The sequence below is a fragment of the Zalophus californianus genome, chromosome 16 (assembly GCF_009762305.2).
Source record: "Zalophus californianus isolate mZalCal1 chromosome 16, mZalCal1.pri.v2, whole genome shotgun sequence".
NCBI classification, from domain to species: domain Eukaryota; kingdom Metazoa; phylum Chordata; class Mammalia; order Carnivora; family Otariidae; genus Zalophus; species Zalophus californianus.
In genome coordinates this window covers 60,258,767-60,275,934 of record NC_045610.1, presented here as the reverse complement: position 1 = coordinate 60,275,934, position 17,168 = coordinate 60,258,767, and the positions used below count along the sequence as shown (strand labels likewise).

Here is a 17,168-nt window from a genome sequence, read left to right as displayed (position 1 = left end):
CAGCAAGGGACGTGGGCGGCCTCCAGGAGCTGAGAACCACCCCTGCAGACAGCCCTGAGGAGCTGAATTCTGCCAAAGACATGAACAAGGCTGGAGTCAGATTTTCCCGGGTCCTCCCAAGAGACCCAGCCAACCACACTTTGGCTTCAGGATGCCCCCGAGGGGGGCCCAGTTGGCCATGCCAGGCCTCTGACCTCAGGCTGTGTGGGCGTGCAGACACACGGGCTTGTGTTGAGCCCTGAAGTCTGTGGGAATTTGTTTCCTGGCAACGGAAAAGTAACACAGAACATATGGAGGTTGTCACAGATGCGCAAATGGGGTTTGCTCCCAACTTGTGTTTGTCTTTTAACTTCGTCATGCTTCTTGATAAGTTTTATGTTTTTGTATAAACAAAACTGTCAAACTCCTCCTCTGTGGCCTCGTACTTCACATCACGCTTCCGGAGACCCGCCTCAGACCAAGATGATTAACAACAACTACGGCAGCCTTACATATTCCTCTAATGCTTCTGTGATTTTCTTAAATATTTACTGCAGACTTTATTTTTTGTATAGTGTGAAATAGCGGTCTAAGTATGCATTTTCAGATGGCCAAATGGTCAAGCAAATAGGTAGTGGCTTAAAGATGCAGTCTGTCCGTTTATTTAACCTGCAGAAAATGACTGGATGCCCACGTGAGTTCCCCAGCATCCTCTGCTCTCCACCATCCGTGTGCTTCTTCCCCTTTGGTGCCTTTCTGGTTTTACTGCTGTTGATTGATACCGTGTTTTGACACCTGATAAGACTATTTTCCTTCATTATCTTTCCTTTTCAAAATTTTCTTGGGTAGTCTTGTGCATTTAATCTCCCGAGTAAACTTTAAGATCAATTTTTGCAGGATGGGGAGCTTTTTACGTATTGATGCAGGTCGGGAAGCGGGGACGCGGTGGGTACGGCACAAAGCTACTTGTTTAAAAAAAAGATACCCTTGTAACTTTGCTTTTATACGCAAAAACATCTTTAAAGAAACACATGAGAACCAATCCCCCACACACACCTCCCCCCTCCCGCCCCCCGGGGCCTCTGTGGAGGGTCCTGGGGGAGGGGGAGGCAGGAGACTTCCCATCCCAGAGCTCTTGACTTTTGAGTGATTACTTCTTGAAAATGAATAAATAGGGGCGCCTGGGTGGCTCAGTCTTTAAGCATCTGCCTTCGACTCAGGTCATGGTCCCAGGATCCTGGGATCAAGCCCTGCATCGGGCTCCCTGCTCCGCGGGAAGCCTACTTCTCCCTCTGCCACTCCCCCTGCTTGTGTTCCCTCTCCCGCTGTGTCTTTGTCAAACAAATAAACAAATAAAAATAAATAAAATCTTTAAAAATAAAATTAAAAAAAGAAAATGAATAAATAAACACCTATGTCAAATAAATTTAAGGTCACCCAAAATACCCCATCGTGGACTTCAGCTGCAATGGCACTGAACGGCATGTTGACTGGGACAGAGGTGACACGTCTGCATCGTGCAGTTTTCCTCCCAGTAACAAGGCAGCTTTACTTACTGAAATCTCTTTTATGTCCCGTAGCGAGATTTTATTGTTTTTCTCTGGATAGGCTCACTCACTTCTTGTTAGGTTTATTCTAGGTATTTTATGGTTGTTATAATCATGATGGATGAGATTTTTTTTTTTTGAAACAATTTAGTTCTTAACTGGATATTACCGGGAGAGGAGAAAATGCTAGCTCTGACATTCACCTACTTTACTTTCTTTACTGTTTCTAGTACTGTTTTTTTTTTAATTTTTAATTTTATTTATTTATTAAGATTTTATTTATTTGAGAGAGACAGCATGAGAACAGAGTGAGGGGCAGAGGGAGAAACAGACTCCCCGCTGAGCAGGGAGCCCGATGCGGGGCTCGATCCCAGGACCCCGGGACCGTGACCTGAGCCGAAGGCAGTCACTTAACCGACTGAGCCACCCAGGCGCCCTGGGTTTTTGTTTTTTTTTTTAATTATTATTGGTAATCTTGGATCTTCTAGGTAAACAATCATATGATTGGTAAAGCATGAGAATTTCACGTCCCAAATCCTCACCTCATTCATTTTGCCTGTTGGAGCCTCCGGGGCTGTGCCTGTGGCCTGGTGTCCCTCCTGACCCCATCTGTACCTTCTCCCTGAGTGTTTCCCACTCAGGACAGTTTTCTGGTTCATTTCCAAAAACATCATAAAGAATGTTCTTTCTACCTTAGTTTAGGATGGATGGTAAGTGTTTTCAAACACCTGTTTTGCATCTACCCAGAAAATCCTTTGTTTTTCCCTCCCGTTTAACTTACTAATAGAATGCATTAAATTAGCAGCTTTCTTAATTTCAAATGATTCCTGAATTCCACCGGAACTCCACCCTTCTCTGTTTGCTACTAATTTATTTAGGATTATCTTGCCTTGCTGGTGGGATGGCTGTGCAGTTTCTGCGTTGAAGGCTGTCCGTATTTGCAGCCAGGGCTATCCTCCCCGGTGTAACACCAGCCTGGGAAGTTTCCCAGATTTCCCACCCTCTGGAGGGTTGGACAGCATCGGGGGAGGTGTCTGTTCCTTTCACAGTCGGGCGGACTCGTCCATAACGAACAAACTGGTACTTTCAGGGGAACTCGATGTCCGACAACGTTTTCAGTTTCTTCAGTGATGAACCCAGTACAGAGCATGGCCTTCTTGAAATGAAAACCAATAATGCCTCTGAACTGTCCTCATTCCCAGGGCTGCTACTTGCGGGACACCCTTTTTGTTCTTCCCCGGGCAGGCCAGAAGTTTACTCAGCGTGTTGGTCATTTCACAAACGGAGTATTTTTATCTGTCAGGCCAACTCGTTGTTTTTTTTTTTTTTTTTTTTTTGTACCAGTTGCAGCTATTTTACTTTATTAACTCCCTCTTCCTACCTCTTTTGTTTGTTTGTTTGTTTGTTTGCCCTTTTTCGGCCTCTGGAGTAGAATGTTTGATTTTCGGTCTTGTTAATGAAAACTATGCAAGGTCCTGGGTTTTATTGGAGTGCTTTCTGCGAAGCCAGAAGTCCTGATACATGGACTCCCTTTGCCACTAAATCCCTAACTAGTCGGTGATCTCTGTGTGGACGGGACTCTGTCCTTGTGCCTTACAATGTTCTGAGCATCACTACTCTGTCATTTATGTTTGAGACCTGTGATTCTCAGCCCCAACTGCACATTAGAATAACCTGGAAGCCTTCAAAAAACAAAACAAAACAAAACAAAAAACCAAGGCAAGAAATACAAGATCGGGGTCTTGGCAGAACAGCTGAACAGGGGGGTGTGGGCCTGGCTGTATGCACCTCAGGGGCTCCTGCCAGGGAGAGCATGTTGCTCTCCACCTGCCGCAGTCTGATTCTGTCTGGCCCAGAAGCCGGCAGCATTTTTTCCCTCAGCTTTGGAATTTAAAAATCTCACCAACTGTGCCTAGGCATGTTCATTCTGTTTTCCAGCTGTCGGGTCCTCCGAGCACCTTTATATTCGAAGACTCACCTTTCCTGAGCTCACGCAGATGTTCTCCTCTGGTGTCGCCCGTGAGCGCCCCTGATCTCCTGGGACTTCCGTCTGATGGGCGTCCACGGGCCCAGATCTCACACCCATGTCTTGTATCTCCTTCTCAAAACATCCACCGCTTGGGGTTTTCCCTCTGAGTTCGGGGAAGAACTCCTCAAACTGGCCTTTCGGTTTACAAGTTCAATTTTCGGCAGTATTGCTTTGTCTGTTTAGTGACTTTTGTTTTGTTCGTCTGGGAGGGTGGTTATATATATATTTTTTAAAGATTTTATTTATTTGATAGAGAGAGACACAGCGAGAGAGGGAACACAAGCAGCGAGAGTGAGAGAGGGAGAAGCAGGCTCCCCGCAGAGCAGGGAGCCCGATGTGGGGCTCGAACCCAGGACCCCGGGATCATGACCTGAGCCGAAGGCAGACGCCTAACGACTGAGCCCCCCCAGGCGCCCCAGGATGGTTATATTTTTTAATTCCAAGTACCCTTTTTCCTAACACTGTGCTCTCGTTTTACTGATGTGACGTCCTCTACGATCTCACGCTCTCTTGTTTTTGGCGTCAGGCCTGTCTGTGCCTGTGGCCGCGTCAGCTTTGTCCATGCAGCCCCAACCCCTGCAGTCTGGGGGCGCTGCTGAGCACTCGCGTTTTGATGGGAAGTGTCAGTGACTCCCTCCCAGGGGAGGCACGCACTCGTGGACATTCTCCAGTGGCAAACACCCACGTTTCAGGGCAGTGGCAGCACCCAATTCCCTAGTGCTCGGAAGGAAGAAAGGGTAGTATTTCTGGAATCCTTGTTTGGTTGAACAGCTTCTGTTCCTGTGTCTTGGTGACCTCCAGAAAGGACGCAAAGTCCAAGAAGGTGTTTGCATCTCTCCAGAAGCCCGGCCACACTTGAGCCTTCCCTGAGCGGCGCTGGTGTGGAGCACGTGGGGCGCCTGGGTCCTCTTTCAGGTCAGTCTAAATTCTGTCCCACCTGGAGCATTTTTATTGTTTTTGCATGAATGTCACGTTCTTCTCTTCTTGGTATTTTATGTTAATTTGGTGGAAATCAGGGAGGGTGCTTGATAAAGGAGCACTTAGTCTGACTCTGTCAATCCGGAAAGTTCTGCATTTCTCGGGGTCTGAAATGTCTCTTTGCAGCCACAGTTAGAGTGTCCGTGTGCTTCTGTTTTCCGTGTACCTTGTTTTCCCCATTGTGGTAATCACACACGGCTGATAAACAAACTTGGGAACAAAAAACCCCCCAGACTGAAGGAATCACAGCAGAGTGCGCAAAGCGGGTATTCACGGGGCCCACAGCCTGGCCCTGTGCAGGGGGGGCGTGTTACTGGGCAGAGCCCTATTGCCTCATCTGGTCCGAAGCCTCCCGGTTTCACCAGGATCTGCCGTACAGCCGGGGCTGCCGCCATCCCCTGGGCCGTTGTGTTTGGGATTGGCCGCATCCGGGGGTCCCCGCTTATTTAAACCCTGCCCACCTCTGGCAGCCGGCCAGCCTCTTCGATGTTGACTCTGCCTGCCCTCCTTGTTCACTGCTTGACCCAATCAGGTGCCTTTTAATGCACTGACGCCTTCTCTCCCTAAAAGGCTGCGAACTCCCCGAGGACACGACCACATCGCCCTTTTCTCGATGCCCTGTGATGGCACGCAGGGATGCCTTTCCGGGACGAGCTGGCCTGTGGGACCTCCCCGTGGGGGTGTGACAGCACGCGGGGACGCGCCACTGGGTCGCGAGGGCACTTGGGGATCGGGGCGCCATGGCAACGGGGACCCCCAGCCTTACGCTTTTTGCGCTCCTTGTTGGCTGTCTCGCAGGTCCTGGCGTAGCGAAGGCGCACACTCTGAAGCTCCTCCTCCCTCTGCCGCCTGGCGCACGCTGCCACGGAGTGGAGGTCGTGGTTCTTCTCGAGCTGCATCTGCAGGCGGGCCAGGTGCTGCTGGACCCCGTAGAGATCCACGCCCAGCTCCTGGCGCTGCACGCGGCTTTGCTTGGTGGCCACACTCTGCGGGGGAGAGAGAAAAGTTGGTCACGGGCCGGAGGCACACGGCCGGGCGGGAGGCTGGACCGGCAGATACGCACCAGTTCTTGAAGTTCCAGTTTCAGCTTCTCTATCTGGCGGTTAAGATAGTTCTTCAGCGCAGCCTGGAACCTTACCATCAGGGGCTGAAACGACGGAGAAGCAAGCCTGGTTACCCTCCTGCCCAAGCAGGGCGCAGCCTAAGTCGCCAGAGCTCCCCCTGGGGCCACCGAAAGGACTTCCACGCTGGGTGCCCCTCACTTCGCCAGGGACTTGCACCGGCAGCCATAGACTAAGGGCACTCAAGGTCCCGTCCCAGGCACCGAAGACCTGAGTACGCATTTTGGCAAAAAGACAGAGTGAGCTGGAGTGGTGGTCCTGGTTTCTCCCCAGGGATGCGGGGGTGATGCCAGCACCGAATGAGCCCTGAGCCTCTTTTTCCATAGCAACCGCCAATCTTTCCCGCGGGGAGCACCCCGGCTTTCCAAATGGGCTCATCCAATCAGGATTCGCCTTCCCCGCTTGCTGGAGGGTGGGGTGTGGGAACTCAGGTGGTGGGCTCCAAGCAGGGGCTCTGAACTGGGGTGACTGGGCTCCCACCCAGCATCCAGGATGTCTGGAGACACTCCTGGTTTCACGGCTAAGGGGCAGGGGTGCTCCTGGCATCTAGCAGGTGGGGCCAGGGGTGCTGCCCAGGACAGCCCCGCCCCAGAGACCGGGTGACCGGGTCCCAATGTCGGCAGTGCCAAAGTTGAGGATTGCTGACTCTGGGCGAATGAAACAGAAAGAAGACACCTCACAGAGCAGTTTTGCCGAGTGAGCGAGGGGCGGCGCGGCGCTGGGGGCAGGGCGTGGGGCGCGGGGGCAGAGGTGAGCTCAACAGCAGGTGAAGGGGCACCTCTGATCGCGCTCCGTGTCAGGGCCCCAGCAGGGCCCGGGAGCACGTGCTTACGTGGTCGGGGTCCAGAACCACCAGCTGGTGTCTATCTTCCTCGGCCTCGTCACTCCCCTCCGACTCCGTTCTCTCCGTTCTCTCGACAGTCCCTTCTTCGGCGGTGCCCAGCTGCTGGATCCGGTCCAGGAAGGCCGGCGCGGCTCCTCTCCCTGGCTGCGCACCGGGCTCCTCTGGGGGGACACCTGGGGGCATAGCAAGCATTATGGAGGGGTTATTGCAGTGGCTAGTGAGGCCACTTTGCAGGTGCTGTCAGGAGAGGCTGATTTCCAGCCTCATGCAACACAATGGAAAAGAGAAAGAAAAGGCATCCCATGGGTTAGGGCTCGGAAATGCTGCTTACAGTGTCTTCTGTTCATGAATCTTCTATTCGTTGGTTCAACATGTTCCATAGAAGCGATCGCATTTTAAAGGTAATACATATTACCTTTAATATATTCCAAGAAGGAAATATATTTTGTAGATACTTTTTTAGACATAAATAGTGAATAGGAAGGTGCCTTCTTACTCATGGACTACCTTGATTTTTTTTTTTTTATGGGAAACAGCTGATAAGACTGACAAGCTGTATCAGTGAGGCTCTAGTTGCAGCTTCCCCTACCCTCCTGAGCTGGAGAGATCCTGTTCTGTTTTAACGAGTTTAAAAACTCGTTCGGATGTGTGCTGTCTTCACCTCACTGGTGAGTGATGTAAAACTTTGTTAGTTGCACCATCCACGCTTGTGTATCATAAGGAAGAAGAAATACCCCGGTCTGCTTTCCCACATCCACAGCCCTGGGATATGGGACAGGGTGTGCCGAGCGACCCTTGGAGACTCAGCAAACACGCAGGCTTAGGGGCGTTGTTCCCGAGCCCCTCTCTGAGACCAGGAGGCAGTGAGGGGTGGCGGTCAGGGGCTGTGGTTTGGACGTCATCAGATCTCTCAGTCAAGGTCTGGTTTTGCCACATACTCGGGTAGGTCACTAAGTGACTCTTAGGGTCTTTGTAAAATGGGAGAATGCTTCCTACCTCATTGGGTTACTATAAGGATTAAATGAGATAAAACACAGTGAATGCTCCATAAATATTATCCCTATTTGTTAATAACATTTCTATCCTTCAGCTCCCAGCTGAATGGGAAACGAGGTAACAGAGGGTGAATGAGTGGTACCCCTTGCACAGAAGGAGATGTGAAGGGGCTCATCCCATGGGCAGGACAACCCGGCAGGCGCCACGGTACCTAGCTCCTGGATGAAGGGCTCCTCCGTGCTCAAGAGCAGCTCGTCAAAGTCTGAGGAGGTGATGCTGCTCCCCGGGCTCAGTCGGAGGTGGTGTCGTGCCCCCAGAGGAAAGACTTCCTGCTGGAGCCCTTCACCGGATTTTTTCTAGAGGAAGAACAACCAAACCTAAATCAATGAGGCCTTAATCAGGACTGAAAAGTTATTTGATTTTGATCTAGTGCAGTGTTCGAAATTCAACATAATTGCTGAAGCAGTGGAAAACAATTTGGAGGGGCGCCTGGGTGACTCCGTCGGTTAGGCGTCTGCCTTCAGCTCTGTCATGATCCCAGGGTCCTGGGATCGAGCCCCGCCTCGGGCTCCCTGCTCAGCGGGAAGCCTGCTTCTCCCTCTCCCACTCCCCCTGCTTGTGTTCCCTTTCTCGCTGTGTCTCTCTCTGTCAAATAAATAAATAAAATCTTAAAAAAAAAAAAAAAGAACATAGCTTCTCTTGTTAAAAATGCCTGGCTCCATTTAAGCTTTAAAAGAGACTCTTGCAGTTATTACTGTTGACAATAATTATTGCTGATGATGATCTGGCAAGGATTAGCAACAACAATGACCCTGCATAACACTCTGTGAGGTAGATATGAGTCACCTCTGTTATCTGAGGGGAAGCAGCCTCACGGAAGCTAAAGACCTTGCCTGAAGTTCACACACGCAGCCAAGGGCAGGTTCAGAGTTGGGATGCCTCAACCCGAAGCTCGTGCTCTTTCTAATACTTCCTCAGATGATGCTGATTCTAGAAACCATCTCTGAGGCGGCCAGAACTGTAATGATAGTAATGGGGGCCCAGAGTCACAAGCCCACCTCTGGGGTGTCCAGAAAGGGCTTCTCCTACCAAGAAATCGATGAGGCACCCACACGCCGAGACACAGAGCAGCTCCCACTCTGCAATTCCTGTTCTTTCTAAGGACTGAGCACCAGGCGGGAGGAAGGGAAAGGGGGCTCTCACTCAGGTGTGTCTCTGCCTTTCTGATTGATCACATTTGGAAACTGTTTCCTGGTAACTTTTCTAGAAATGGGACCCGAGGATGGAAACTGGGTTTATAGCTCAATAAGTGACTTACACCCCAAATCGCCTGGACATCTTACCAGGTGAAGACAATTGTTTTCTGAGCTTAATTAGTGATCATCAAATCATGTTACTCTCCAAGGTTATTAACTCTTTAGGGGTCACCAGGTGGGGTGGGATTGTGGCTTTTTGGTTCGGAATGGTGGCTGGGGAACAAGAGCCACACGGCTGCATGACTCTGGGCAGGGAAGGCCGTCTACCCGTGTCCTCGTCTGTCCAGGGGGGTAATAACAGTTCTCACCCCAGAGGGTTGTTTGTTGTCAGTCACTGAGACGGAATGTCAAGGGCAAAGGCATGTCCAGACCAGAGTCGAAGATGGAGGAACGTAACCCTGCTCCTCGCTTTCTTTCCAGATCAACTCAAACCTGCAGCCAGCAGTGGGGGGAGAGGAGAGCGGGCTTCAGAGGCCGTCCCCGTGGGGAGCCCTCACAGCATAGGTGCCGGGCCTGGTGACCAGAGTCCCCACAGAGGACAGCCTGGCACAGTCAGAGCCCAAATATTTGGGGGCTGGCCTGGGTGGGGTTGGCCCAACAGTGACGCGAGTGACCAGGGCAGCCCAGGGCGGGGGTGTCCGGGTTCAGGTGGGGTGAGGACAGTCCACGTGGGGGTGGAGAAATGCAGTGAAGGTTATCTCCGGGGGATGGATCAAATTAATAAATACATTAGGGAGAACGGGGACTAGCCTTCTCATTGCTGGGAAAAGGACTTGGAAATACAGAAGGGGGGAGCACTGAGAGGGACCCACTCAGAGAGGGGTTGGTGTGAGCTGTGTCTGTATGCGGCGTGTGCAGCGTGTGCGGTGTGCGGTGTGTGGGTGTGTCATGTGTGTATGATACTGAGAGAGCCTGGGGACAGTGGACCTAGCACCCAAATCATGACTTCTGAATTCTATTTTCCACGAAAAGCAACCAGGCTCCTGGAGAAATGTCTGATTCTAGGGCTGGGCACACTCTGTGCCAGAGAATGAGAAAGTGCTCCAAGGGTGACGGCGGTTAAAAGAAAGAATGATACCCGCGTGTCAGAAGGACACAAAGGCCAATTTAAATGGGCTCTCACCGGCCAAACTGGGGACAATTTCTATTCAGTGTTGTATTGGAAGTTCTAGCCAGTGCGAGAAGGCAAGAAAAAGATATAAAGGGCATCCAGATTGGGAAGGAAGAAGCTGAACCGCCTTTATCCACAGAGAACATGATCATCTTTATGAAAAATCCTATGATTCTACAAAAAAAAAAAAGCTACTAGAACTAACAAGGGTGTTTCGCAGTGTTGCTGAATATAAGATCAATATGAAAAAATCAGTTGTGTTACCATATACAGTACCGCAGCAAACAACTGGAAGCCATTTCCAATAGCATCAAAAATGCAAAATAGCTAGGGACAAATCTGACAAAAGATGGGCCTATACACCCTGCTCAGAGAAAGATGAACTCCTAGCAATATGGTGGTAATCTGTTGTGATTTGAAATACTCACGTTTCCTATCTTAACCAAAAAGAGCACCTTCCCACACCATTTTTCTTAAATGCAAAGGGGTGGAGGAAAACCTCCCAGTGGAGAAGCCTTGCGCTTTTCATTAAGGGGTCCACAGCACCATCACTGGTCATGGGACAGACTACAATCAGTGCACCACCGCATGGGGCTAAAGGAGAACCAGCCTCCCTCTGTGACCCCTTTCCAAGGGATCATAACCCAGATCACAACAAGAGGAGAACCAGGCAAATCCAAACTGAGAGCCATTTTAAAGGTGGCTGGCTGGTGAGCTTTGGAAGTGCCGAGGTCATTAAAGTCCAGGAAGGATTAAGACCTGAGAGATGGACAGCTAAAGGCAACATGTGATTTGGAACTGTACCTCTGCTCTGAAAGGTGTCACTGGGACACCTGGTGAACGAGGCCTGAGCATTATTTGGTAATATAACGACATTTCCTGAGTTTGATAGCTGTATTTCGGTTGTTTGGGAAACACGCACGGAAGTTGGTGGCAGTGGGCGCATCCGATGGTTGACTTACTCTCCAAGGCTTAAAAAAATAACAAGTTCTTCTAATCATACTTCAACTCTTCTATAAGCCTATGCTCGTTTAAAAATTAAAAAAAGAAAATTGTAAGACCATAACTACTGTCATTATAATCATGATTATCTAGAATTACATTGTCCAGTACGTTAGCCACTAGTAACTGGTGGTTATATAAATTTAAATTAATTAGAATTCTCATTAAAAATTCAGTTCCTCCATCTCCCAGGCCACATTTCAAGTGCTCTGTAGCCCCTTGTGACTGATGGCTGCCATGTTGGACAGCAAAGGTAAAGAGCACTTCCATCACCATGGAAAGTTTCACTGGACGGCCCTGTTCTGCAAACCAGAAACCTGGATGCCCTTACGTGGAATGTTCCCAAACCCAAGGTCCAGAAACTTTTGGCATTCAAGAGTGGGTCCCAAGACTTAACTTTGCTAAGAAATTTCTAACAGAGATTGCAATTTGTTTTTATAATGTGCCCCGAGTTGCTCACATAGGGTGGCGAACCACAAAGGCAGTCAAACACTTTCATAAAGTTGACCTCGGGGCCACTTACCGATCTGCTAGCCCTGGGTCTAGAAGCGTCCTGGCCTATTTGCTCTGATGAGTCTACTATTTGCCGGGATGGCTGTGTGGAGATGTCCCCCAAATCTCTGGATTCCGATGGACGGGGGGCTTCTCTGTCTTCAGGAACACCTTCCCTCCCTCCATGCTCATCTGGGTACGTGGGGCCCGCTTCCTCTTGGGGCACCGCCCCAGCACCGACTTCTGAATAAGCCAGGTCTACAGAACTGACTTTCCCTTCAGGGGAGGCGGCTTCCACATCGGATTCGAATTCCCCTTCAAATTCAAATTCGACTTCATCCCCTTCAAATTCAAATTCCTCTTCCCTTTCTACTTCTCCACTGATTTCCACTTCTCCATCAATTTCCACTTCTCCCTCAGTTTCCACTTCTCCCTCAGTTTCGATTTCTCCTTCAGTTGTGACTTCCCCAGAGGCTTCAATTTCCCCTTCAGAAAGCTCGGTAGCACCAACAGCCTCGTCAATGTTTTGGTCACCGGTCTTCCCTGTGGGTGACGCCTGCAGATTTGTGGCAGGAAAAAAAAAATCAGGAAACACAGTCAAAAACTCCCGGGAAGTTCTGCTCGTAATTGTGTAATTATACTGGTGGGAAAACTGCATCTGCACACACCTACGTGTCCCTGGAAGATGAAGCTCCATGTTCTATCTGTTCCCTCCAGTGTTTGTAATTTTTTGCATCCTTTGTTAGAGAACCTGAGTTCTGAAAACCTCGGGGTGATCTAAGTAGGGGATGCGGGGCATCCCAACTAGCCGCCAGCACTTAAGAATGGGGAGAAAGGAAAATGAGTCTCTGCAAGGGCACTGAGTCTGTTCTAGTGCAAGGTATAGGATCCCCGTGCAGGTTTCTTGAGCAGAACTCTTAACTCTTTAATTCCCAGTAAAGACAAGCCGAGCACAGCCCGCCCCACAGGGAACTTTACCCTGTCGCCTTCATTATTCTGGGCCTCCTCTCCTGCAGAAGTTGATTCGCCTTCCAGCTGAGACCTGGGTGCAGAAATACAGTTTAACAGTTTCAAAGAACAGTGTTCTTTTTCTTGGCATTGATCACCTCCTGGTGTCTGTCTATATTCTTATTTACTTGTTGATTATATGCCTTCCCTCTAGGCTGTTGGCCATGACTTTGTCATGTTTGCCATCAACCCCAGCACTAGATCATGCCTGTCACCTGGAGGGAGGGAGCGTCACAAAAGAGTTGTTCCATGAATGAATGAAAAATAATTATGGAAATATTCAGGGAACAGCATCAGTACATTACAACAGAAAAGTCACCTTAAATATACTTGTGTCTGGGGCCAAACTGGGGAAAAGAAAGACAGTGTAAGAGAAAGTTGCACAAAAGGGACAAAGACTCTTAGAGACTCTTGGTTAGTTCCCCCATGATTTAGATAGTACAAAAACGTCCTGATTTACATTCTTAAAATTATTTTTTTCTAATTAAAAATACAAGCTCATTTTTTCAAAAAAAAAGTGAAATACAGAAATGTGTGACACAGAGAATGAAAATCCTCTGTGACTTTCTCTCTTCTCAAGATAACCACTAGTAATAAAAGAGATTTAAGGATATATTCTTGCAAATATTTTTCTATGCGTTTAAACACACACACACACACACACAATTAGAGGCCACACTCTACATACTGTTTTCCATTTAGTCTTTTCTTTTAATGTAACCTGGACTGCTTTCCGTGTCAGTATATATAAATCTATCTTTTAAAAAAAGTGAAACACTACTGAAGCGTCTGAGATAAAAGGCCCAATTCTTGAAAATAGTTTCTGTCCCCAGCCCAGCCCCCGCTCCTGGAGGTCTGGGGGTGGCAGGGGAAGGGTCGGGGTCCCCGCGGCCAGGAAGCCTCTCGGTGATCCTCCGCACACAGAGAGACCTCAGGCAGGTAGAGATCCTTGCCACCAGCCTCCGCGCTCTCCTGCTTTATTTACAAGGACGCAAACTATCCGCGCAGGCACCACGGAGCATAGTGGTTGCCATGGTTACTGCGGGACGAGCAAGCCCCGGGGTTTCGAGAGCCCAGCGACCCGAGCGAGGGGAGAAAGGGAGGGGACCGGGAGCTGACAAAGGGACGGGAGACGAGAAGGGGCGCGGAGGGCTGGGGGTGGCCAGGGAGGCGCGAAAGGCCGGAAGGGCGAGGATGGACGGGGCAGAGGAGCGGGGAAAAGGGCGTGAGGGCAAGGGGGAGGCGTGGGGGCCGCTTCGAGACCCGGGACCCTCGCCCCGCTTACCCGCCGTCCTGGCCACCCGGCTCCGCCATGTCCCGTTGCTAGGCGACGCCGTCAACATCCGGCGGGCGGGAACCACGCGCGGGGCTGGAGCCGGCGGCGCGGCGGCGCGGCCTTTGTGCCACCGAGGTGCGCCGCAAACGCAGAGCACCTACATGTATAAATACATTAAAACATAAACTTAGTTTCTCCGTCTCTAAGTCCGAGTTCTGTCCCGCCTGGCTCAGGTTCAGTAAAGCGACAACAGTGTCCACGAGCGTCCAGCCAGGCAACTCAAATGCCTCAGGGACCGCGCCGGGCACCCGGGGACCCGAGACCGCTCAGTGCCCCGAAGGTGGCAGGCGGAGGTGGGGGCGCGAGGGGCTCCGGAGCACACTGCACCTTGCGGGGGGGGCGCGGGGGCCCCAGCCTGGTGCCCATCCATCCATCTCCAGACCTGGGGCGGGGGTGCTCGGCGTCCCCTCCGCGGGGGTGCGGCGAAGAATCCTTGGCGGAGAAGGATGCTCAGTGGCTTTTTGGAGGGTGATGATCACTTCTTACCCCCACATAGAGGAAAAATATAAATGGAGAGGACAGAAGAGCGAGGGCGAGCGCGCACTTGGAGCGTCCCAGGGGTCCTGTCTTCACTGCCGGGGGGGCGCGGGGCTGCCATCAGGGCCAGAGTCCTGGGACCCGGAATTAGGACGGCCTGGGGCGGGGGACTTGGGTCCCGAGGGCGAAAGGTGACTGGGGCAGGGTCGGGGCGAACCAAGTGGTTGGGGGGAGAGGGTTCGGCGGGGAACCGGGCTGGGCCCGGCGCCGGGTTGGGATACGGGTTGGCGGGGGGGAAGGCGGGGTCTGGGTTGGGGGCCGGGTTGGGCCGGTTGGGCAGGGTCCGGGTCCAGGTCCGGGTCCGGGTTGGGGTCCCGGTTGCAACAGGGGTGGGGCTAGGCCCGAGGCCGGGTTGGGGTCCGGGGCCGGGTTGGGGTCCCGGCTGGGCCAGGGGCCGGGTTAGGGGCCGGGTTAGGGGCCGGGGCGGGCCGGGGGCCGGGCCTCGCCGCGTGTCCCCGCCCCGCTGCGCCTCACTGGCGGCAGCGGCGGCTGCGGCGGCGGCGGCGGCGGAGGAGGCTCCGGGAGCCGGCGCGAATCCGGCCCCCGCTGCGGGACCCGGGTGGGTATCGGGGTCCGGGCGGGGGCCGCGGGGGCGGGGTCCAAGGGGTCAGCGGGGGAGCGGGCGGCGCCCCCTCAGCGGGGACCGGGTGGGGGTGCGCGCTGGGCTCTGGGCCTGCAGCGACGGGGCCCGGGAGGGGCCGGGGTCCGGCCGCAGCCCCAGGAGGCGCGGGGCCGGGGCAGGAGCGGGGCGGCGTGGGAGCACGCGGGATCACGCAGAAGCCCCCCCGGGGACCCCCTCCGCGGCGGGTGCGGGCGCCCCGGGCCGGGAGTGGACCTGATTCGGGGAGACTCCCTCCCCGCGTGTGTGGAGCCGTGGACCGGAGAACTTGCGGTCTTTGTCTGGCTGGATCGTCAGAGCACGCGAAGGAGAACTTGCGGGGGGCCGCCGTTTGCAGACACAGCCCCCCGAAGTGTGCTTCCCGGCTCGGCGGCGCGCGCGCTCTCAGCATTGCTGGGCCTTAGGGTCGGTGGTCTGGCTGTAAAGAACCGCACGTCAGGAAACTCACTTCCTTTAGGCCGGGCCGTTCCCCCTTGTTCTCTACTTAAAAGAAGAAAGAAAGAGTAGAAAAAAGGAGAAAGAAAAAAAAATAGGCAATTTAAGATTGCTAAATATAACCTCAGGAACCCTGCCAGAAGCCGGGGCATCTTGAAATCCTGTTATTCCCACACTCGGAAGTTGGTGTCATATGTTGGCCACAATCTAGTTCAGATTCTATTTGGAGATGGAAAACAACATAATATGTTGTTGCTCCCCACTCCGAAGTTTGTTTTCCTGCCCCACCAAGTTCCTAGGAGAAGCTGGGCTGGTCTCCCCCCTTCCCCCCTGGTTTTACCGATCTCTCTTTACCACGGGAAGGCCCCGGTTCTTGCATCTGGAAGGAAGCGAGACATGGTTCTCAAAAATGGCCATGTGGGGAAGCCTATTATCAAAGGGTGGCTGCAGAAGGCCAGATCCCAGAAATCTGTTCCCAATCTGCCACTGATTGATTTAGAGAACTTTTAGAAATCTGTGTTGTTAGGTTTAGAAATTCCTTGGTAGAAATATTAATGGATGAGTGACTACTGAAGGCTTTGAAGAACCACGAAAACTTTTGCAAAGACAGGATTATTGAAGTAGGGGTTGCCTTGTAGTAGTAACTGGGGAATTCATGTAAGTTGCCCATTGTCGGTACTGGGAGACACGTGGATGCTGAATGCGTTTATTATGTTTTCTGTGGCATTTGTTGGCTTGTGGAGTGTTGATGGTGAGCAGAATCTCAAAGTATGGCTAAAAAAGTTCTTATCAGTGGAATTTTAAAATCCTCCAGCGATGATGGTTGTTGTGTACATACTTTTTGATTATTATGCATGAATTCACTTAACCCCCAAAACAAGCCCATAAAGTCAGGACTGAGGTTATCCCCATTTTACAGATGGGAACCCTGAGCCTTAGAGAAGTAAATTCCCCAAGCTCATGCACCTAGGACAGAACCAAGTTCACGCATCCTCAGGCCCAGGACGCTCCAGCCCCAGAAACGGCTGTGCGTACCGCCTCCTACCTGGTAAGGGGTGCCTGCCATTTGCGTGCACACACTCTTCCTGACCCTCTTTTTGCAGACGGTTCATTCGCCTGACGATTCATAAAAAAGCAAGAGAGTAGGGACTAATCCCATGTCACGCACCGGCTGCTAATATCAGTTCTCTTTTGTCCAGAAGGAGCCTCTCGGGCCTCGTATAAAAGCGTTTGATAAGACGGCCATTGGATTTCTGGAGCCTACCTGCTTGCCCCAGTCTCTCTGCCCTGGTTTGGGGTGGCTCTGTGCAGTGGTTAAAAACGTGGCCCCCAAAGTAAACTGCCAGGTTCAGATACCAACCCTGGTACGCAGCACCAATTTCATTCCTGGGTGCCTTAGCTTCTCCGTCTGTATGGTGAAGATAGTTCTACCTACCTCAAAGGCAATGGTCATCCGAAGCACCTAGTGCCTGGCACATACCAAGCGTTAAAATTTTTTTAAAAAAATTTTATTAATGACCATCATTTGGATTGTTCACGGTTAGCAAATTGGTAAAAACATTTTGATTTTATTTCCTAATTCCTTGTATGTGGTATGTGTGGTCCGTCAGGTGGCAGGCTGCTCTGTGCAGAAGTAGAATTCACCGTTTAGGGATAGGGACACGCTCTGCCTTGGAACTTGCGGGTCGCTGGGTCCTGGCAGGCTGTTCCCTGGATGACCGGGTTGTCTGGAAACACAGGTCTCAAGTAGAGATTTGGCCACTGCCCCTCCTCCCCAGCTGAGGGACCCCAAATTTTTCACAGGCCTGAGTCTTCTCTCATGTAAGATTAGCCAGGTCGTTTCATACCGTGGGGCAGCGTGAGGAGGGCAGCGTGGGA

General features: G+C 51.7%; 2 protein-coding genes across 3 annotated transcripts in view; one reads left to right on the top strand and one right to left on the bottom strand.

Moving 5' to 3' along the window:
* The window catches only part of CCDC40 (coiled-coil domain containing 40), a 40,437-nt gene extending 26,705 nt beyond the window's left edge, over positions 1–13,732 (bottom strand). The window contains exons 1-7 of the mRNA XM_027625591.2: positions 13,649–13,732; positions 12,334–12,397; positions 11,387–11,911; positions 7,706–7,850; positions 6,487–6,671; positions 5,597–5,680; positions 5,300–5,519 (exon numbers count right to left, since the gene is read on the bottom strand). Of these exons, the coding sequence (XP_027481392.1) occupies positions 5,300–5,519; positions 5,597–5,680; positions 6,487–6,671; positions 7,706–7,850; positions 11,387–11,911; positions 12,334–12,397; positions 13,649–13,677 (1,252 nt within the window). The 5' untranslated portion in view covers positions 13,678–13,732. The remainder of the gene's footprint in view (positions 1–5,299; positions 5,520–5,596; positions 5,681–6,486; positions 6,672–7,705; positions 7,851–11,386; positions 11,912–12,333; positions 12,398–13,648) is intronic.
* A 983-nt stretch (positions 13,733–14,715) lies between these two features.
* TBC1D16 (TBC1 domain family member 16) overlaps positions 14,716–17,168 on the top strand; it is a 75,223-nt gene continuing 72,770 nt past the window's right edge. For both annotated transcript variants that reach the window (XM_027567490.2, XM_027567489.2), the window contains exon 1: positions 14,716–14,795. The gene's annotated coding sequence lies outside the window, so the exon portion shown is untranslated. The remainder of the gene's footprint in view (positions 14,796–17,168) is intronic.